The sequence below is a fragment of the Epargyreus clarus genome, unplaced genomic scaffold (genome assembly GCF_041222505.1).
Source record: "Epargyreus clarus isolate Ecla_fem2 unplaced genomic scaffold, WU_Ecla_fem_2.2 ptg000004l, whole genome shotgun sequence".
In the NCBI taxonomy this organism is placed as follows: Eukaryota; Metazoa; Arthropoda; class Insecta; order Lepidoptera; family Hesperiidae; genus Epargyreus; species Epargyreus clarus.
In genome coordinates, this window is record NW_027332212.1 from 7,267,339 (window position 1) to 7,291,979 (window position 24,641).

The following is a 24,641-nucleotide window of genomic DNA, read 5'->3' on the forward strand; positions in this document are numbered from 1 at the left end:
ATAAGCAGCGTTGTTTTTATTGTTTTAACATATACTGTTATTAACATAAGTGAATTTCCGAATTTTGGCCCGACAGGATTTATAATGATTACCGTAAACGACATACATTGCTTATACTAAAAACACTTATATATAATGTGACCTCTATGTAACATTAATAATTGGTACTAATTGCTATCGACATTTAGTTGCGATTTTCTCGCATTAATTTCGCTATGCGGCATCAGTTGAACAAGTCCCTTATTACAATAGTTATGTTCACTAAAGCTCGCTCGACTTAAAGCCAAGTTTTGCGAAATTTGATTGTGAAATAGATCCACTAAACAATCCTTCAGCAGAAGCAGTGATTCTATGAAAATAACCTACGGATTGGGTAGCGCTTTATTACTCATATTTTGAACTTTACGATTAGCAAACCTAATTTATTTATTACGGTTACTATTAAATTAAATGCTACCACGATTTCTTATAACATAATTCCCGACGGCGGAGGGTAATGTTTTTCGAGCGTTTGTATATGTACTTATTATATAGGATTTCTGATGATTGATTTCGGAACCTTTAATAGAAAAAAACGCTTTCTACACTCACAGCCCTACACTAGGATTCCCTGTGTCGTGGGTGTCATGGACACACATATAGATAAATACACTAACACCCAGACCCAGAAACAAAAATCTAAGTTCATCATTTAAACCCGAAAATCGAACCCGGAACCCTGTACGCATCACTGTATATGGTGACCGCTACGTCACGTGGGTCGTCAAATGGACAAAATACAGCCAATTTTAGCGACAAATTAATAGTTATATTTTTATTTTTCTCCAGCCATTATAAAATGGCGGCCATTTTAATTTTTGAATTACTGAAAAACAATAGTAATTGTTTAAAAAAATCTTTCTAAATCGTCGTTATTCTCTTTTTCAAAGCAATTTCTTTCTTAGAAGCATTTTTTATCCTTTTTACCCAACATACTACTAATGACAAATAATATGTAATAAATCGATGTAGTTGTGAGCGTGGGCGGCGCTCGCGGCGATCTGAAGCGAACGAATTATAATTTCAAAATCCCCATCGATTTATGTGAACACTCATCTGAATAAAACGATGGTCCATTTTGCCAAGAGATATTATTTCTTTTAAAATCAATGATAGCCTAGTGGTTTGGAAACTTGGCCTCTCGATCAAGGAATCCGAGGTTCAAATCCCAGGAACGCACCTCTGATTTTTCAAATTTATGTGCGTATTAGAAAATAATTATTACTTGCTTGACCGGTGAAGGAAAACATCGATCACACGATGTTTTCACGATGTTTCACTGGTCAGGTTTCCTAACCTGCATACCTAAGAAACCTTAAAAATACTGTTTCAAAGGTATGGGAAGTCTACCAATTCGCACTTGGCCAGCGCGGTGGACTAAGGCATAAATCCTTCTAATTCTGAGAGGAGACCCGTGCCCAGTAGTTGGGCAGTTATGGGAGGATCATGATCATCATGATGATATTTTTTCTAAGACAAGAATTGTCGTTCTTGTTTATTCTGAGATGGATTTTATCTCGATATGTATATCACATGCGATAGAATCAAAAGCTTAGTCAATCTTATGAATTATTTTCATCGATAAAAGTTTAGACAAGAAATTAATGGTTAAAATTTAGACGTTCCGATAAACAATAAATGAATTTTTATCTTCGTTTTACTTAAACTACGATAACATTGTCAATATTATTTCTACTTAATGTACCAAATGTGAATATAAACTTGTTTTATTACTCGTAGATAGCATTGCTTTCACGACCCAATTACTCAACCGATAGTCAGCTAATACGGCAAATATGTGTTTGTCTCCGCATTGAAGCAGTATGGTGCTCCAGAGTTCGCCCACTTTAGGGAGACTCGAGCCCAACAGTGAAAACGAAAACACTGCAGATTGCAGCCATGTTAAAACTATGCGGAAGCTATGCAGATTGCAAAAGATACTAAAAACTTAGGATAACTGGCAGCCATACGACGAGACATAGGTGAAGCTATAACAACCTTAATCAACAAGAAGGTTTATAAACAAGAAATTATATTAATTATATAGGTACTTGAAGCATATTAATACAGGCGAGGCGAAATTTAGATACAAGATAAACAAGTATGGTATGCGAGGCACTTGTTGCCAAAACGGCAACTGGATTGCCTTCGGAATACACGACTGTGATGGCCTCCGATACTTACTCCGATACTACTCCGATACGCACGCCCGGATATACGCCTTTATACGATTAACTTTTACCATTCAGTACTCGTACTATTTATAACTGTACCCTTACCAGGAGTTTTTACGTTTCGACAAATATGACTGTTTTGGTATTTGTTTACGTATTCGCCCATACAAATTCCAATCAGCGCCCCTAGCGGATTGTGTCCGAACTAGAAAATCCTATGGGCCAATACGTAAACAAATACCAAAACAGTCATATTTGTCGAAACGTAAAAACTCCTGGTAAGGGTACTGATACAATAAGGCGCTCAATTTGACGTGTGTGTTTCTATTGTACACACTCGTATATCACTGTCAATATATTGGTATTTTATATGAACTATCAATGTTTACTTATCACTTACAAAATACTTTTGTTTTGAAGATCAATTTTCATCTTTCTAGTAAGTAAATAGACAAGATATATTACCGAATATATAAAATTGAAACGAAAACCAATATAAATATATTAAGAAATCATAGTATATCGAATAAGACGTCTGAAAATATATTTTTAATACTCCATGGTTATTCTCGAAGAGAGTGATATTTGGGAACAGAAACCTTAAATTTCATAATTAAAATAATTTTATCCTAATTTAATATCACTTTAGACTTTGAACTAAAGGAAAATTGCAATGCAAATTGCAAGTTTAATTTCACACCTACAATAAAATAAATCCAAAGACATGAGTGAAAATGTATGAAAGACATAGTTTGATTGACTGCACTCATAGATTTCTCACGTCAAATAACTCATCAAAGTGTTTCAGCGTTAACACATAAATAATGCAAAATACTTTATCTCTGTCTAGAAATAGCTCAACGTCTTAGAGCAGGCACAAACTTGCAACATTTAATCGCGATTTTGCGACTAAATCGCATAATTGTCATCAGAAACGCATAAAGTCTCATGAATATCTGCGACGTTGACGCATAATATGCGGAATAACGCATCCAGGTTAATACTTTTGTAAATTCTATACATATACATCATACGACATGATAAAAGTCACATTTTCAGCATAAATCAATTTAAAGCAACTAATATTTCGATTAGACTAGACTTTGAAGTCCAAATATTCTCCAAATATCCAAAGAATAGACCTTTAAGTTATTCACTTTTCCGTATAAGAAAGCTAATCTCACTAGATTTTCTTCATCATCTTACCGTCGGATTTTAATCGTATGCAATTTTTTTTCCATTCACTACTTTTAGATACACTTGTTCCTTAAAAGTAGTCCGTCTACAATAACTCTAAGACAAGTTACATTGGAGCGCGTTTGGTTCCCATACCTCCATTAGCGTGCATCACACCGTATCTAGACTGAACGGAATCGAACCCTGACACTCTATCAACTGGTCCCCTCACATCTTATGGGCGAGATAAGTTTCGTCATCCCCGTGCTCAACTAAAAGCGTTCGTAAATTGCTCAAAGTTTGCGTGAAATACGTGCAAGGGAGATACATGGGCGAAATGATGCATGCATTTCTATGCAAAAGATTGTAACGATGATTTTTGACGAAACAAACCAATCTATTATGATCGGTTTAACAAATTATTTGGTGTAATTTATAAAAGCATAAAAACATTTTTTTAATACTAGTCATATGGAAACTAAAATAAATCAATTAGAACCTAAAAATGGGTACTAAAAATGTAGAGCTGTTTTTAACAAATCGATTTATCGATTATTTGTTCTATAAGTTGCCGATACCTTAAAATATAGTAAAGGTAAAAACTAAATAAATATGGGTGTTCTCAATTCTTCTGTAGAACATGACGTATCAGCCAAAATACGACAACCTTTTCATCTTCTCCATTAAAATACACTAATCACTAATGTGTTAAATTAAGAGACATCATTCTATTAAATTCCAAAATTACTACTCACATCATGCGTAGTATCACCACGATGGAACCGCTCCTCAGTTTCCTGGACGCGGTCCGTGATGTTTCTGGTGAGGACGCGTCGGTCGTGGCTCTCCCGCACCTTGCCATCAGGATTGGCGACTACCGCGGACGACACCAGCACCTTCGCACCGATGGGCGCCACCTCACCAGTTGGCGCATCCAGTTCTAAAATATTGAATACATTAGAACAATTTTTACTAATATGGAAGTAGCAAACAAGCATGCAGTCCACCTGATGGTAAGAAGATACTGCCGCGTATGGACATCTATAATCAAAACCAAATAAGACTAGAGTTCTGACGGAGATCTACGAGTAATACAGATTCAATGATCAGAAGTTTTACTAATTCTACCTATGATTCCATAATTACTAAAGACTTAATTAATGGACTAAATTCAGGAAATAAACAGAAACTTAAAGATAAAACCGAAGTTATTCAGTTTATCATTAAGTTTCTGTCTGTGTCTGTGTTTTTACACTCTGTGACTGCGTGAAAGCACGTTTTTCTAGACTTATACCCACCAATAGATATCTAAGAGCTAGTAAATGGAAGAAACAAATTTGTATACCAAATAAAGAACTCGTGTAAGATGTGGAAAGAAGATACTCCTTATTCGTAAAGAGGTATTGTACAGAATTGGTAATTAATTGTGCATTTTTCTGGTGTTGCTAATGTCCAGACACTTTAATAGCAGAAAGTCCTGATCTGCCCTTGACGGCTTTCCTCTTTACTAGGTTAATTATGTAGTCGTACTACACTAAACAGGTGCTTAAAGAAACTTAACTTGAAATGCACCGATCAGGTAGCTTCCAGTTCGAGATCAACATTCCTTACCGTATTTAATACAACACCGGTAGCTTAAAATCTAAATTTCCTTTTAGTCTAGTAATCTAGTTACAACTTTTACTTTAACGGTCTATTTTCGTTGAAATTAGTTTATAAAGGTTTGAGAACGTTTATTTACAAAGGGAAATTACTTTTCTTTACACTTGTTGTTCCATCTTTATATCTTTTTTTTCCATCTTTATATCAGTGAAATGATTAAATATTTACCATCAAGTACTTTCCCATTCTCATTTCCAGCTATCGCAGCATCTTCTTCCTTATGGCCATCAGGTACTCTATGCTGTTGATAAAGAAATGTTTAATTAATCACTAAATCTTTTATTGTTTAATAGTTAATTCTCATGGATGCGGGAAACAAAGCATCCCACGTTTAACACAAAACAGAAAGTTTAAGTTCGTCTCTCACGTGCGGAAACCTAATTCGAGGAACTTTAATACGCTAATATTATAATAATGCTTTCACTAGTCAATTAATTTTAATTTCAATACTTTAAAATGATAGCTTAGTATGTAAGTATATATAGATATTTTTTCTTACATATGATTTTGTTTATAAATTACTATGTAATTATTAACGCGAATACATCTGTGACCGTTTTGCGGTCAGAAAACACAAAAATACTAAGCTGAAGTTTATGATTTTGTCCTTCTCTTGGCGTCTGAGGCTGAATCCCGGAATAGAAAATATGTTAAACCACACTCTATAAGCCAAAACAAAACCAGAGAACACAGCTGGCGATGATAAAGCAACGAGTAAAGTTCAAAGAGTATTTTTCGCAGTTTCACCGTGACCCGTGCAACTGGGTTGAAATATTGGCCATAAACGAATGACGAATGAATACTTCTTAAACCTGTATCGTAGATACCTCGGTTTGCTGGAAGTTAGTGGTATGCGTGTCCTCGTTGACCGAGGTGGAGATCTTTGGTCCGGAGTCGGAGAGAATGCGGCCGTCTTCTAGCACGAGTTCCCGCTTCACCCTCGTCGCAATCTGCCGCGTCGTCGTCACCTCGCTTTTCTTGCGGGTCACCCATTCCTCTGTAAATATTAAATATGTCTTGGTAAAAAACAGACGATTTAAATTTTTTGATTGCTATTTAGAATTCCAAAGCTGTACCAAATACATTTAAGTAATACTATGAGATGCTTTTTTCATATTTATTATTGTGAAACAATTCTTTACTTATACAGAATAAATTACATCAAAGAAGAACAACAGATCAACAGAAGAAACTTTTGAGGTGGACTATATTACATAGGCACGTTATGTCAATAGGAGCATTTAAATATTAAGGCACCCATGTTAATAATGATATAGAGGTATATTCTAACCTTCTTTGGTTGTAGCGATGGTATCCCCCGGCTCTGCCTGTAAAGAAGAAATTAGATTTATTAGTCACTGATTTATTCACTAAGTATTCATCTTCACTGAGGCATCTCTGTTTTAAACCTGTAAATGAGCTACCATATACTTATGTACAAATATTAATAGAATTCGATATTTTTACTATTACAATTTTATTGTAATTTTAAATCAAATAAATGCCTCTATATTTATATATTCTCTAGATCCCATATAAAGACTCTCAGCTTAGTTATTTTAAAAACTTTATTTCACATCAACGCACACAGCGCCATCTCTTACCGAGTAGTCATAGTTATAAAGTCCGTAATCCGCACTCTCGTCTGACTTAGATGTGAAACGTAGTAGTACACGCGGCCGCCGCTTGATGGCGCCATGGTCACTCAACGCAAAGACAGTTACCATCAAAATACATTCAATTGGTACACTATTATTATCTAGAAATTATTTAATTATCCCTTAGTTTATATCACTTTCACTTTATACTCATCCTTGTTATAATTAATATATCGTTCACGCACATATTTAAAACAGCTTAATATTATTTGTATATCTATAATAGTTATCACTCTGCAAAACAAACACACTACTAACTAAACCTGCTATTACAAGCGCTATATTAGGAAATATTACACACAAATATGCATGTAATCGCGAAAAATCGCGTGTGCTAATGCCTGGCCAATAATTGACTGAAGGAAAATCGTGGTTCAGTTGCAATATAGTTAATGAACCGAATGGATTAACATTTACTTTTGGCGCCCGCACTGTACGCAACGCGATGAGTATGCTGCGTGTATACGCTGTTTCCGCTGGGACCGCTCGATTATATTGAAGGTTTTCGATTGGATTACTAAATATCACTCTTCTTTATATAATCATCTTTAATATGTGTATAAGTATTTGTACGACAGACTTGTACTATGTTGTAATTCATACTAATTTATCTAAGGGTGAAGTTAACTACATATTTATGTATGTTACCGTGTTTGCAATAGAAATGCAATATATATTTTTATGAATTATTTGATGTTCTAGCCTTTGCGATGATTATAATGCATGCAAACTTGAAAAATAATATTGAATATATAGCATAATCTTAGAATGCTAATGTAAATTCGCTTGTCAATGAAATAATAAAATTATCTCACTGAATTATTTATTATCGTATAAAATTGTATTAATCAATATTTTATATGGAAATTGCTTTATAGCATTAAGCCCGCTTTTTGTTTCGCTAAAAGTTCTTGGTCCATAAAGAATAAATAAACATTTTAATAACCAAACCCACTTTTCTTATCTACTCGTAAAAGCTTATGTTTCGCGAATTTGCGATCTACATCAGTATTTATTCATAGCTGTTTCGTGATACCGTTGCTATCGAATTTAAAGTAATTCTACGAACGAATAAAGTCAGTAATAAAAATCCAATACAAGTTACAATAGCGGATCCCTCATTAGCAGTCGCGCCACGTGCGGAATACGCGCGGGAGCTCTGTCGCGTCGCGTCGCTTGCAAACGATTATGACGATACGGAAAGTTTGCCATTTTCGTAGCGCCGACGAAGCGGTGAAATTATAACGCATTTCATTTTTTTATTTATCTAAGATTTGATATCACTCTATATATTAGGTAAGTCAGTAATAAAAATTTTACATCCATTACAAGTGACAATAGCGGATCCCTCATTAGCAGTCGCGCCACGTGCGGAATACGCGCGGGAGCGCTGTCGCGTCGCGTCGCTCGCAAACGATTATGACGATACGGAAAGTTTGTCATTTTCGTAGCGCCGAGGAAGCGGTGAAATTATAACACTTCTCATTTATTTAAGGCTTGTTACCGGTGTATTACTGATTTATTATGTTGATGCTAAAACAAATATATCTTTCTGAACGTGTACCTTCAAAATCTCAGATGTATTCCCACGGATGAATTTGGTGATACGGAAAATTAGACATTTTTGTAGCGCCGAGGAAGCGGTGAAATTATAACGTATCTAATTTATTTAAGGCTTATTACCGGTGTATTACTGATTAATACGTTTATGCTGAAACAAATATATCTTTCAGAACATGTACCTTCAAAATCTCAGATGGATTATCACAGATGAATATAGTGATACGGAAAGTTTGCCATTTTCGTAGCGCGGAGGAAGCGGAGAAATGATAACGCATTTCATTTCTACATATAATTCTAATGTTTATCTATGGCCTAATACTACTGTATTACTATATCAGCATCCTACTTAAGTACCCGCAAGCAAAATTTTATCTTTAAGTACATAAACGCCGTACCAATTCTTATCGTTATACTATTTTTTTTTATAAAATCTTATACACTAAATTCTCGTGTCACAATGTTAGTTACCGTACTCCTCCGAAACTCCGATTTTCACCAAATTTTATATGCATATTCAGTAGGTCTAAGAATCAGCTTCTATCTATTTTTCATACCCCTAAGTGATAAGGGTTGTTCACCCTTACCATTTTTTTATTTATATGGCAACACAACGTTTGCCAGGTCAACTAGTTTATTATAAAATTATTTTACACAATAAGTACCTAACAGAAACAACCTTAATATTGTCGAATAAGTTATTACAAGATAATAGGCACAATTTCAAGACTTTAATTATGTGGATACAAACTCGTTGGCGTTCCACCTTGAACCGTACGAGTTTCTAGTGCATGTCATGTCAATAAATTGAAAATCGTGCAATTATGCTTTCATGCTAAATAAATTATCTTCTTAATATCATTAGTGTATGATAATATAATGATACGTCATCATTTCAAATAGACAACATGTGGTAATACTATAATTTAAATAAAGTGAACACGGCTAGTATTCAATAAATTCCCTACTTACTCCACCTCAAACCTAATTGTCTCCATTATTTAAATCGAAAAAATTTGACGACAACAAAATAACATGGGCAATTAGAATGATTAATTTCATAAAAATTCTGTGATGAAAATATAATTATAAAATGACATTATTGTTATGACAATAAAAAATAGACAACAAGAACTGTATTATGTTTATTACAAACCATTTAATTACAAATTAATATTGAAACTAGCTAATTGTTAACCAAAGAAATATTTTCTTGAGAAATGAACAAAAACTTCAACAGGGGAAAGTGTTCAAATATCGTTATGAAACAATAATTATGATACTAACATGTAAGAACACATGTCAATCATGCTCAAAGATAATTCAATCAAGAATAACGGTTTTTATCAGTTTTTAAAGCAGGGTCCAGCCGTGACCCAATTCGGGGACACAATGGGTAGCCGTGGGCGCATCACAGCGGCCTCGCACATCAGTCACGCTGCACTGCTCACTGCGTAACACGTGCCTGTATATCTATATATGTGTAAATAATGTATGTAAATATCCAACCTCAAATGCGAAGATCTAAGGTCGGTCATGGGTTTAAATGATTTTCATAATTATTCGTCGGAACCCATTGCCTACGGCTGGGTACGAGTCTCTGAGACTGAGGGAGGCTTAGGCTTTAATCCACTGCACAGATCAAGTGGAAATTTGTAGACTTTACTTAAGCATACAAGCTATCTCACAATGTTTTCCTTTACTTTATAAGAAAGTGATACTTGATGTGTTCATCATCATCGTCAACCCATTACTGTTCCACTGCTGGGCACGGGTCTCCTCTCAGAATGAGAAGGATTAGGCCATAGTCCACTATGCTGGCCAAGTGCGTATTGGTGGACTTCACATACCTTTAAGATGTGTTTTTTATAAATCTCTCAGGTATGCAGGTTTCCTCACGATTTTTTCCTTCACCGTTTAAGCAAGTGATCATTAATTTCTAATACGCAAATAATTTTGAAAAATTAAGGTGCCTGGGATTTGAACCTCGGACCCCTCGATCGAGAGGCCGAGTTTCTTAACCATTAGGCTATTACTGCTGCTTGATGTCTTATATGCATATAAATTAAAAAAAAAACAATGGTATATGCCTGGAATATAAACGTTGGACCCCCCGATTGAAAGACCAAGTTAGTAACCACTAAGTTATCACTGTTCAAAAACGAAGGTTATAAACTTGTCTTATGAAATGATTAATTTTAAGGTTTAACGAGTAAATATTAAATTAACTAACTAAACTTCGCCCATGCACCGCTATTGTATACTAATAACAAGCAACAACCACGAGGCTTCAGGTTGTTATCGCTGCCGGCTACGTCGGAACTATCTAATGCTCAATATCGGACTACCTCCTAGTGTTACCATGTATTTGATATAGATTAATTGTCTTAAGTACCTTTCTAAACATTGTCCTAATATTAAGGAAGTTATTACAATATTTTCTTCTTTTTTTAATTTTTATCAGATATTTATATAATTTCTGTTATATTATGTTTTATGAGTAATGTTTTTACCGTGTGTTGTTTTTTAATTAATAATATTATTACCAAAATGCGATTTTCATAATAGAATTAAAGAATCAATTTGTTCTAGTCGGGTAAACCTATTTTTTAAAAGATTTTCCATCTGTTTGATCTCTCTTTCGTTAATTTTGCCTGACGATTAAGCATAATAGAGCAAACTCTATCGACAAGATTATAAGTATAAAATATTTAGTTAAATTATTAAAAATAATTGTTTATTCGTTTTCTACAAATTATTTTAATTTTGATTTCGTTTCACTAGCCCTGACTTCAAACAATGAATCGGTGACCGTGGTTCTCTATAGGATGTAGAACCTTTCGGACCGAGTGAAATATAATCAAAATTTATAGCAAGGCAAAGACGAAATTTTAGTATATTAAGGTGTATTATAAAACACCTAGCTTGGTTAATATAAAGCAGTTAGGAAAGTTATTACAAGGGTATAAAATAGATCATATAATACTACAAAATTTATCATGTTTAAATCCCGGAGGTAACTATTCAGAATATTACTACTCGTATATTGGTTTGACCTATACTTTGGCTGTCCTAGCAAAATTGTAATATTTAATACTTTAAAAATAAACGTAGAGTACTACTAATTATTATGGGGTCTTACTGTAGACTCTATTTACCATAGTTACCTTGTAGCAACACAATGGCTATCTAACATCTCCACATGTAAAGGAACGTAACAATAAACAATTAATTATATGGACAAGGCCTAGTAAAAAACGTTGCCAGCTTGCCAAAAATGTATAATTCTCTGATCACGTATTCTTTTTTACTTATAGGATTAAAATTATAATTTTAATGAGGTTTATTAATGTTCCCTCAAGTATATGGGCATCCGTCTTTTTTGTTCACGCCCGGTTTAATAATCCATCTTATTCAATTATTAGCTATCTAAGATCGAAATTTTGATCCGTTCCGCGAACGGGTCATAATCAATCTGCAGATTGTAATCCTGTCAATTAAGATAACTTTGGGAGGTCGTAGTTGTACAGTTATACTCGTATGATCTAGTTTAGGTAACTTATGCGTGATTATGACCAAATGAAATATGTCATTTTAATCTATAAAACTGATAACAATATACATACTTATTAAATGGATGTACCCATGTGACTAATTTTAAAATTACAAACCTGCCAACTGCCTTGTTTGAAATTTTTCTGCTATAGGTACTTAAAGGTTGAAAGCGACTGAATCTCATACAAAACTTCACTTCATTTCCCGAGATTTTGAGGAGGCAAAAATATCAAAAAAACATAGACTACATTTGTATGTCATGTATGTTTATGTGTATATTTATGTCAATACACAAACATACCTTTTCTTTTTTTTTGGTGACTAGGGGGAATCCTTCAAAAGGTACCCGAGGCCGTGGGAGCGACGCCGGGTTACGTGGGACTTTCACCGCACTAAAACCCCCCGGTGGCCGTCCTCGGCGTTTTGTGGAGAACTCCAAGTTCTCCAACAAAACACAACCGGAGTCCTCCTAACGCGATGCCCCTATCCGGCTCTGACCTGAGGGGAGCAAAGTAATTTACGCTGTGATTCCCTGGTGATTACAGCGACATGCGACCACACAAGCCGCTGCCCTTCCCAGGATCACATGCTTGGCGGTTTGAGCTCCCACTCTTACCGCCCGCAACCCCGGAAGCCCTTTTTAGTCGCCTCTTACGACAGGCAGGGGATACCGTAGCCCTATTCTAGCCTCCTACAATATGTAGAAATATTAACCACTCAAGCGCCTTCTTGCATATGCACCACTTACGCAAATACTACAAACGTGAAATACATAAATTCTAGAATAAAATACTTTCACGTAAACATAGGACCTCCGTAGCAGTTGTTTCATAACATTTTATTCAAAGCATACACTTCATGTGACGTACTGGTTACTTCAACAATATGAGATCGTGACTCTACAATTTGAGGAAGACGACGGAAATATAAATTCGAAATAACAATTTGTAGTTTTAAGACTAGTACTTAAATGATATTTTTAAAAAATTGCAGTTATTAAGCTCACAGCTAATTTTTTATAGTATTGACGTAGCAAACGAGCATGCAGTCGATTTGATATTAAGTGGTAGAGTCCGCGTCAAACTTCTAGTCCGCTCCGAATATAGAAACGAGTCGCGTCGCAAGAGCAAGTTTTAGATATTAGCGGGTCGAAGACAGCGCGGGACCCTCCTGGCACCCACCAGCTCTCGCCCGCAGGTATATAGCTGCGTTAGTGTGCCCTTACCTTACGGAGTATATCTATACTTATAATAAATCTGTAGAGAGGTCAATTCTGTACATGAAATATATTTCCAAAATAACTATCAGGGGGTGATTAGGGATCGATACTGATGCCAAAAATGCAATCAGTAAAATTTTTGTCTGTCTGTCTGTATGTATAACCGCTATAGAAACAAAAACTACTCGACGGATTTTAACGAAACTTGGTACAATTATTTTTCATACTCCTGAGCTGGTTATAGTATACTTTTAATCACGCTACAATCAGTAGGAGCAGAGCAGTGAAGGGAAATGTTGGGAAAACGGGAGAAGTTACTCCATTTTTTAAGCTTCCGTCGCGTGTGCAACCTAACTGGTTAAAGCTACACAGAAATCATGTATGACGGAAATGTTTTCCTTAAAATTATATAAAACTTATCCCACGACAGCATATGTCTATCTTTTATGGTTGACTCACAATAACACGTGTAACTCCCGATAGCTTAGCAGTTCAAAGCTTTCTGATTACATTTGTCTACTCCTACGTTTATAACACTCTCAGTCATCCCTAATTAAAAAAGTTAACAGTATTAACTATTCCATACAAAAGAATCATAGAAATCATACCCCTGAGTGATAAGGGTTGTTCACCCTTAACATTTTTTTTATTTATATGGCAACACAACGTTTGCCGGGTCAGCTAGTGCTAACTAAATCTGCGCGCAGCAACTTCAGAGCGGAGTAGAAGTTTGGCGCGGTCAAAACTGCCGTCCATGGGCATCAGTAACCAGCGCCATGTAGAACAGGTTTTCCTGAAGTTTACCGGAAGGGTGACATATGTGTCGGTACTCCTGATCACTAAGTCTTAATTAAGTAACTTAGCCGACACCCCCATCGGCAAGGTAACTACACTCTTCCACCAAAACGAAATAAAACCCAATATATAAACAGAATAATGCCAAGTAAGACGGAAATCCTAATGATTCACTGAGGTCGACCACATATGTTTCTACTTGAAACCTTACTTGCAACACCATATGTGAGTATGGCTATCTTACTACACATCAAATCAGAACACAGCGCGATACAACGTTGTAAAATGAATATTCTTTTCACTTTCTTGCGCCGCCGTGGGACATTCAAATCGGAAGCGGCCATGAAAAACAGATGTCTTTGTTATTACGTCATATGTTTCGGTTGAGTCAAAACAAATATACCATGAAATTTATCAAGTTCAGATACATAAGTGGTGTTTATTTTTGTCTTATGGCAGTAACACACGGGCGACAGTCGTGTCAAGTGGCAACCGTCGACGGCAGAAGATGGCGTGGGTTATCGCACGTGTGCTATCTCCCTTATAATGAAGGGCGATCACACAATTACATGATTTCTAGCGTGTTTTCAGGGTAGCCGTTGGCTGTAATCACCACAAGTGTTATATTATATACTCGTCTGATCGAGAATAACGTACTCGTATGTTTTAATAGGTACATGTGATAAATTAATGTAGCTGACACAAATTATATCATATTTAGTTCAGTAACGTTCTTCTCTGAAAACTCATGGTAAGGGTACTTACCATGAGTTTTCAAAACATCCCACAATTTTACGTTACGTTTACCATTATTCTGTTTCTTTTGCTTCAGTAGACTGAATAAACGTAACAATAAGTATGTGCTCAAGTCTTTTAGTCTGCCTCACATGTTCGCAAAAAACAGAGATAAAACATAAAGCGCTATTTTCAATTTAGACATTCAATGTTACGTTACTGACACTATAGATCTGATACAATCCGCTAGGGGCGCTGATTGGAAATTATATGGGCAAACACGTAAACAAATACCAAAACAGTCATATTTGTCAAAACGTAAAAACTCATGGTAAGGGTACTGTACTAACTTAAACTACAATATTTACAGTTAATTATACCTGCAATCTTTACAGAAATAACATTATTAACTAAACATATATAACATTTTTTTCGATCTACCTGCGATAACGAGTACGGTTGTGTTTGATATCGTCACAGCTAAATAATTCATAAACTAAGTATTAAGTGTGTGTAAACAAGTAACTGTTGCAGTAATCCTCGAAAAAAAGACAAACATTAAGTGTGTAATAAAGATTCTTGTGGCAGTTCACTAAATTGCGATAAAAAAGTGAAATAATAATTGTGCTCGCGCGTTGTGGTATCTACCTACTTACCCGGTTGAAATTCCGCGCGGCACAAGCGCTTTTAGTTTGGTTTTATTAATTCGCAATAAAGACCTATCAGTTTTAACAATGGCTGGTGTTTGTGAGGCCTGCAAGGTTAACATAACGGTTACACAAAAGCGTATTAAGTGTGCCCACTGCGCGCGTCTATATCACTCGGACTGCATCGGTTTTAGCAATGAGTTGTCAAGAACCCAGTGGAAGTGCCCCCTGTGTGTAGCAAGTCTTCGAAAAGGTGGAGATAATAGTAATACCCCAGTGCGTGCGGCGTCTAAAACAGCAACATGTAACCTGCCACCGTCAGCCTCGGCGGCGAGCACACGGCCCGCTTTGCTCACGCCGCCAGAAACCGCCCTATCTCCTGTGTCGGTTCCAGCAGCATCCACGGTACCCATGGTAGACACGAACTTACTATCTCAGATGGGTATTATGTTAGACTCCAAGCTTGGCATTTTAAGAGTGCAAATAATAAGTGAATTAACAGACACGTTAGTCGCGGAGTTTCGAAAGGAGATGGCTTCTGTAAATGCTAAATATGATTCTCTCCAAGAATCCCATTTGAAGTTATTGAACGAACACGAGTCCCTGAAGAATGACCTTCTGGCATTGCAAAATAAGATGTTACAAAACGAAGATAAAGTACTAGAATTGCAAACACAGTTCAGTAAACAGCAGCAACGAGCTAGACTATGCAATATCGAGATTGTAGGACTCCCGGAAACAAGTAACGAATCCCCCATCGAGCTTGTAATGAAGATCGCCAGCTATGCCGGGGTCCAGCTCCAGCCAGAACAAATCCAGTCAGCTCATCGTGTTCAACCTATGCGTAAAATCATCGGCCGACCGAAAACAATTGTTGCGACCCTTGAAAGTAGAACATTAAAAGATAAAATTATCTCAGGTGTACGTAGGGCGAGGGGAATTAGTACTAACGACCTAAATCTAGGAGGCCCCGACAGAAGATTCTTTGTTAACGAGCATTTGACTCCTGAAAACAAGCAGCTTTTTAACGCAGTTAAGTCCCGTGCTAAAGAATATTCATATAAGTTTACTTGGGTTAGGAATTGCAATATTTTTTTAAGAAAAAACGAAGAATCTCCTGTCTTAACAATAGCGATAGAAAAGGATCTTCAAAAGATAAGCAAATATTAATGTTAACTTCAGTTCCGATTATGTATTTGTATAAGGTCATGTATTTGTCATTATCATATGTAGGTATTTTTTTAATAACCCTTTTTTCATGCATACAATTACCTAACACACGTACACACACAATACACTTAACACACTTGCATATCATACAACACATTTGTTTACATTCATACTACCTAAACAATATTCCCTATGCTCGTGCTTACATTTCAAACAAAATTATTATATATCTAAACTTTACTACTATGACACTATCATGTAATAATTTGTTAATTTTACTAGAAAAAACCCTTTTAATCTTGATTAAATTCAATTATCTCTTTGCTGCCATGTTTATGTTATGTTTAAAATCAAACCTAAGCATATTTATTGATTCTACTATGCCCACACAAATGCAATCTATATTTTATTACTTATTTACAATTCCACAATGCCTCAGTTAAGCCTATTTTACCAAAACGTGCGAGGATTGCGCACTAAAACATTGCAATTTAAACATAATTTACTCATTCACGATTATGATGTTGTAATTATCACTGAAACATGGCTTACAGGTGGCTTTTATAAGGGTGAGCTATGTGATGATCGCTATGATCTATTCCGATGTGACCGCAATGAATTTACATCAACTAAAAAATACGGTGGCGGTGTCATGCTATGTATCAAACATACACTGCGCGCGCAGGAGCGTCCCGAATGGGTGTGCGCGGGCGTCTAATGCCTCTGGACCACTGTCACAGCGGCGGCACTTGGAGGTCGCGATAAACGCAACCTACATATATGTGTCGTCTATATTCCACCTGATGACAACCAGGCACAGCGACTCACTAAATTCACCGCGCAACTAACGAACATTATGTCATTAAGCCCAACTGATCATTTTATTATAGCAGGAGATTTTAATTTGTCACATATTTCTTGGTCGTTATCTGGCCCTACTACATGTAAAAGTACTTCCACAGAGTTGCAATTAGCAACAGAAAGTTTGTTAAATTCGTGCTGTCTATCTGGACTCAGTCAATATAATTTCACTACAAATAAATGTTATAATACCTTGGACTTAATATTTAGTGACACTCACATTGATGTTTCAATGTCCAATGTTACACTAGTTACGCAGGACGATTACCATCCGTGTTTAGATTTGAATGCATCGGATCTAATGTTAACCCCTTTCAAGCGTGACGCTGTAATAAAACATTGCTTCTTCAAAGCAGATTACTGCAAAATCAATAATTGTCTACTCAATACCGACTGGCACACATTGCTACAAGGAAATACCATTGACGTAATTACTCAAAAATTTTATTCTCATGTTAATAAAGTTATTGATGAGTTTGTACCCAAAAAAATACATACGTATACTCATAGATTCCCTGTGTGGTACTCAAAATCATTAATGCACGTAATAAAGGACAAGTTGCGAGCACATAAGCGATGGATTAAATATAAGAACCCTAGAGATTATGATGAATTCTCAATTTTACGGAGACGGCAGAAGAAAATACAAATTAAATGTTACAACTCCTTTAATAAAAATATTCAAAATAGTCTTAAAAATAACCCTAAATACCTGTGGTCTTTTTTGAAAACTGTACGAAGTAACAACATTGGGTACCCCAACGTACTCACACTAGGAGATAAATCATACCGCTGTGAAGCAGACGTCTGCGAAGGTTTCAACCGCTTCTTTGAGAGTGTGTTTCAGAAGCCAGCCCCAGAGTATAATCTCCCTTTGCTAGCGGAATCAAATGACACTATTCATAGAATACATTTTAATGAAAATACAATTTTTAAATTATTAAATAAAATAGACATAAATAAGGGGCCTGGTAGTGATAAAATACCCCCCATTTTCATCAAAAATTGTGCTTTCAGCCTTGCTAAACCCCTTACTATTATTTTTCATATGTCAGTAAATGTCTTTGGAGACTTCCCAACTACATGGAAAGAAGCGATAATTGTACCCATTCACAAATGTGGATCCCGTGGTCGTATTGAAAATTATCGTCCTATCTCGAAACTGAATTTATTTTGTAAAATCTTTGAAAAATTAATATACCAATCGATTAGCCCTTTGATTATCAATCATCTACCGGAAGAACAGCATGGTTTTATGAAAAATCGTTCCACAGTAACCAATTTGACAGTATTTACAGATTACATCTTCCGCACAATGGATAGCGGGGCTCAAGTTGATGCCATATATGTTGATTTTGAAAAAGCATTTGATAAGGTAGACCACATAATTCTTCTTCATAAGTTGCATGCACTAGGAATAAGAGGTGACCTTTTTAGATGGATAAGTTCTTACGTAGCAAATAGGAGTCAATGTGTAATTTTACGAAGTGCACATAGTGATTATGCTTCAGTTACTTCTGGCGTACCTCAAGGATCGATTCTGGGACCACTGCTGTACAATGCCTACCTCTATGATATTGGTTCATGTTTTACCCATTCTAAATTCATCATGTTCGCGGATGATAAAAAAATCTACTTAAAAATTGATAACATCACTGATTGTAACAAAATTCAATTGGATTTAGATAATTTATATAAGTACTATTTGAATAATCGCATTACTGTGAATACAGCCAAATGTTATCAAATTACTTTCACTCGTAAAAGGACCCCCGTAATGTTTAATTATAAAATCAACAATATTCCCATCAACAGGGTAGACGTCGTACGTGATCTAGGTGTAATACTAGATGCCAAAATGACATTTGCAAGTCACATTGATACAATAATTTCCAAAGCGTATAAACAGCTAGGATTCATTAAACGTGTTTGCGACTCTTTTAATAATATCACTTGCATCAAAGTTTTGTATTTTTGCTTTGTCCGCAGCATTTTAGAATACGCTTGTAGCATTTGGTCCCCACAGTATAATATGCACATTGATAGGATTGAATCTATTCAAAAGAAATTTATAAAGTTTTTAGATTTCAAAACTCACAATATCTCCACTTCCTATATCGAAGCTTGTAAATATCATCGTATTGTCTCCCTTGAGCAGCGCCGCAAACAGTATGACATTATACTATTATACGACATCATAACTGGGAAAATAGATTGTAACGAACTTTTATCCCTTATTGACCTCAAGGTACCATCAAAGCATTCTAGACATATTAAGCCATTATTTAATATTCCTCGTGCAAGAACCAATTATACACAAAATTCAGTTTTCTGCCGCATTATAGACACATATAACAAACATTATTCAAACTTAGACTTCTTTTATTTAAACAAAACCTCACTGAAGAACGCAATTATAAATATGCACCTAACATTACAATGACAGACATACCCACATTGATATACACCACATACACAGACACAAACATACACACACACACACACACACACACACACACACACACACACACACACACACACACACACACACACACACACACACACACACACACACACATACACACACACACACACTATTTAAGTCAAACACAACCTTTAACTTGTTACTTGTTTATTAATACTTTATTGTACCAACTTGTAATTTTAATTTCTCATAGTTATTATTTAGTGTAATCCATTTTTGGCCTTATTATATGTAACAAAATGTAATCTTCTTTTATTGATGTGTAACGCTGTTGGATTGCCAAATAAATGAATAAATAAATAAATAAACATTACTAAGTTTCAAACAGAAATACTAATCATAGTTCATAAATGGTCTTATTTCGGAAATCTATAAAGTACATTGATATTTCTGCTATTGTTTTACTTTAAGTTCTCACGAAAACGCCCTTTAACAAAATTACTAACAAATACAACTTAATTTATTAAATCATTTCTATAATGTTATGGAGAATTGTAAGGACACAACTGTTATAATAATGTTCTAAGTAAATTGCTATTATTATACCTACCATGGGATTGTAATAATTTATGTGTAGTCATTGCGAGATCTCCAAGGTTGCATATTGTTTTCAATTATCAAAGTAAACGACTTCGATCATAATAAATTATGTGAATACACGCCATAACGACATAATAATAATATTAAACATAACAACGTAGTACAAGTGTCTAATATGAGTAAATATCAAATATTTAAAGGTGGTAGAACCCTCTGTGGTTCACGGCGACTCCATCGCCACACCTTTTCTTGCATAATGTTAACAGCAGTTTTAAGCGCGGCTGTGTTCTAGTTAGAAGGGTTTTTTTTTTTATAATATAAAAGTAGCAGACGAGCATGCAGTTCACCTGATGGTAAGTGGGTACTGCCGCCCATGGACATCTGTAATCAACCCCAGATAGGATTAGATATTCCTACCTGAGGTCGGCCACAGATGCACCGCTACCCCTGAAAACTAAGCTGGAACGCCTAGGAAAAGTCTGTCTACCTTACCACACCCTTCAAACCGGAACACAGCAGCGCCTAACACTGCTGTTATTAGGTAGAAATAAACCTAGGGTGTGGTAAGGGAAACATACCTTACCGAGGCAATCCAGCTTGTTCACATGGGTAGTGGCACAACTAAAACTGATCTCAGGTAGTATATAATTGTTCCAAACGGAGAATGACGTGAAAAGTCGTTGTAAAGTAGTGTCTCATTGATCAATCTGGCCCTTGTCTCACCAGGCCGTCTTACGTGTTCAAGCACATACTAGTATTTGTACGAGCATTCAGGACATTCCTTAAGAAGTATGTTTAGAAAGATATAGGAGACTTATAGCGAAATGCAGTTCATAATCAATCAATGAAGAGATCAATCGAAACCGAGACTGATAGGAAGTGACGTTGAAAAGTAAATTGCCTCATTTACTAATATGAACCTTGACTCGCGGAGCAGTTTCAATTGTATGAGAACGTACTCGTACTAATACTAGTACAATCTTTAAGAGCATGGTATCCAATATGGTATAAAATAGAGTTGTACCACTTAGAAATGCTCGGAGTTTATGATTTCTAAGAACGTTCGAAACCGAGAGTGATGTGAAGCGGCGTTGAAAAGTAAAGTGCCTCATTTACTAATATGAACCTTGACTCGCGGAGCAGTTTCAATTGTATGAGAACGTACTCGTACTAATACTAGTACAATCTTTAAGAGCATGGTATCCAATATGGTATAAAATAGAGTTGTACCACTTAGAAATGCTCGGAGTTTATGATTTCTAAGAACGTTCGAAACCGAGAGTGATGTGAAGCGGCGTTGAAAAGTAAAGTGCCTCATTGACCGGCCTGGCCCTTGTGTCGCAAGGCCGTCATTCGTACGAGAACATACTAATAATTGTACGAGCTTTTAGGACCCATTGTAAGTTGCTTACCACTAACTACTACAAATATTACCTATAGTAGTAATCTAGTACTTGTAGAAAGAAAAAAAATACATAAATAAATAATTTTATTTTTATATTTATAGCCCCACACTAGGATTTCGATACACGCATGCAAAGACAAACATAAGGATATACAAACACTCAACCCCGAATACTTGCTTACATCCAGAACAGACCTCTAAATTTAACATTTAGACGTTTGCCTGACGTGAAATCGAACCTGAGACCTACTTTTCAGACCGGTAGAGAAACCGTTTCGACGTCAAAATATTACAGTTGTCTAGATTTCCTGTCACGACACATAAAAGACACGAAAAATAGGCCGATATTTTATTAAGGTGTGCGTGACAGGCGCCGTCCTCTCCATGTAGGTACAGCGTAATTGTGTCTGTGTGCGTAAGCATTGTATTATACCACGGATAACACTAATGACGAGAAAGCAAAGCAATTTTTATACTACATTTTTTATATCTATCGCAATTGAATTTTCTACTTCGATAAATTTTTCGATATACATATTTCAAAACCGATTGCATACAAGCAGTTAGTACTTCAAAATGTATCGCCAAACCCCATCAGTTTAATATACCTTGAAGTACGTTTGAAACCGAGAGTGATACTAAACGGTGATAAGTAAAGTGGCTCATTGACCGACCTGACCCGCGGGTCGCAAGGCTTCTTAACTTGTTAGCTCGCGGCTCTTTGACAACGTAATGTTACCTGTCAGTACTTTGGGCGAACCGGTCTATTATACGGGGAATTAAAATATTTTGATATCGCTTTAGAAAGAACAAATCAAATCTGCCAGCCTTCTGTAATGTTTTGTTTAATAAGCAGATAAAGTTAAGCATTACAATCAATTTTAACACTAATTTTTATAAGAGAAATAACAATATAGTAATTCAGTTCATCCAATACGGCTATTTCCGCAAACTATCCGGATTTGTTCTTAAAAATACTTAAGACGTTCGATAGTCATTTATTTACTCCAACGGCATTGTAAAAACCCTTTGAAGAACTAGGTCTAACTCTTAGGATTATATGACGAGATTATATGAGGAGTCATATTGAACATATGATGTTGAACTAACTGGTTGGCTTTGTATTGTTGAGGATTCGTAGGTTTACTTGTACATATGCTTCTATACGGTGTCGCATAGGTTAAACTAGGTCACTCCTACCCAGAGAGGACGAACATGTACCTCTTAATTAAATACTAAACCGTTAGGCTGGACTATTTTAATTTCTTTTCGTAAAATAAGATTAAATCATTATGTTATTAATAATCCGGAAGGTATTTAAGATTTTTAAAAACTGCCCGCCAAAGAGAGTATCGGGGCTCAAATGTCCAGACCTCCTTATGTAAATATAACCTTAGCATATGTGACCCCTGGATAGTACGACGTCCCAACGATAACGATGATAAACATCTTTATGGTAACAAAAATATTGCGCCCAAAAATATTGACGTCACAAAACTCATTCAAAATAGTTAATCAATCAGAAACTATAACGATGTACGTAGTCCTTGTATGTAGTACCTACGCGCCATCGACACAATGCACTGTGTTATTGTATGCATAAACGGATTGGCGTAACGTGACCATTGTGAAGGCAGGCTTTGTTCTACAGCTCAGTTGTACAACCAATCGATCGGTTAAATTGATAAATCATGCAATGCAGACATGCACGGTTCTCGTAGGTTCTGTTTTTATCCTGTTTCCTCGTTTTTTTAACTGGTTTTGAGATTATAACCTATTGTACTATACAGTTACTTTGCATCTCTAGTATATTTTGTGGAATAGGTATGCTCAGCGCCAAACTGCTAGTCCGCTCTGAAGTTGTTGCGAGCATACAATTTGCTATGGCGACGCGATTCATTTCTATATTCAGTGCGGACTAGCAGTTTTACGCAGAGTATATTGTATATTAACGAAAAATAATACGTGATATTTTAATATAATAATTCAATTAAATAATTTGATCAAATAATTTCTTAAAAGAACAGGAAAAGTACACAAACATGCAATAATATTTTTAAAAGTTTAGCTTATTTTTTGTTTTGAATTCTAAAAATGCTGTAACAAATCCTGTTTACTTGAAAACGCATTTCCTTCTAAACAGTAGTATATCGAAATCGTAAAATAATAACAATATTCAAGATAATATATATTGTCGCGCATAGAGTATGTAAATTCCAACAAAAGTTTTATAACAATATCTTGTAAACAATATCCGCATGCAAATTTATGTAGATATAGTTATTTTTCTTGTTTACTTTGATGTCATTCGGCATGTTTGGCACTGACCTTGCCGAATATTGGTGATCACATATTTGTACCTTTGGTTTATTTTTATAGATAAAACATTATGTTAACTTCCTTATTGCAAATATCTATCATCTTTTTTACAAAATTTACACTGTTCTATAGAATTTATTTTTTTGTGTATCAATGACGTCCATTAATACTAATTATTCCAATGATGTAAATAAAAAATAGCTATTAAAACTTACATCATATAACCTATAAAAACTTGCTTGCTAAGTGATCATTACGTTTTTATACCCTGTAAATACAACAAATTAAAAAATATTAAGATAAATATTTTCATCGTGTCAAGTTGGCCTACCTAAATCTAAAATTCGAATGAGGCAAATATGAATTAAATAATAAGTTTAATTAACCATCCATATCATGAGTTAAGTAATTTATTTTAACCAAAACAGACTGCCCTCGGCCAAAACCTTCCAATATTAAATACCAATGACCTTTTAACATTCGGCAGTATTGTGACCGATCCGATCTTAAATCCTTTTTTCACGATTTCAATTTACAAAACGGACCCTTAACCGTGTCGATAAGAATTTTTATTTGTTTTGTAACTGATATTTTTGGGTCCGCACGCTCTGGGCCAAATCGTGCTGTGAGCAAGAATGGCT

The 24,641-nt window shown here is 35.5% G+C and overlaps 1 protein-coding gene across 3 annotated transcripts in view; it reads right to left on the reverse strand.

Moving 5' to 3' along the window:
• Window positions 1-24,641, reverse strand: part of chas (chascon) — a 168,606-nt gene that overhangs the window by 93,320 nt on the left and 50,645 nt on the right. For 2 of the 3 annotated variants that reach the window (XM_073093047.1, XM_073093046.1), the window contains exons 3-6: window positions 6,343-6,379; window positions 5,879-6,048; window positions 5,220-5,292; window positions 4,145-4,329 (exon numbers count right to left, since the gene is read on the reverse strand). In XM_073093047.1, coding sequence (XP_072949148.1) covers window positions 4,145-4,329; window positions 5,220-5,292; window positions 5,879-6,048; window positions 6,343-6,379 — 465 coding nt within the window. Of the gene's footprint in view, window positions 1-4,144; window positions 4,330-5,219; window positions 5,293-5,878; window positions 6,049-6,342; window positions 6,380-6,655; window positions 7,062-24,641 lie in introns of those variants that run through there. The other variant, XM_073093044.1, reaches the window with a different exon arrangement.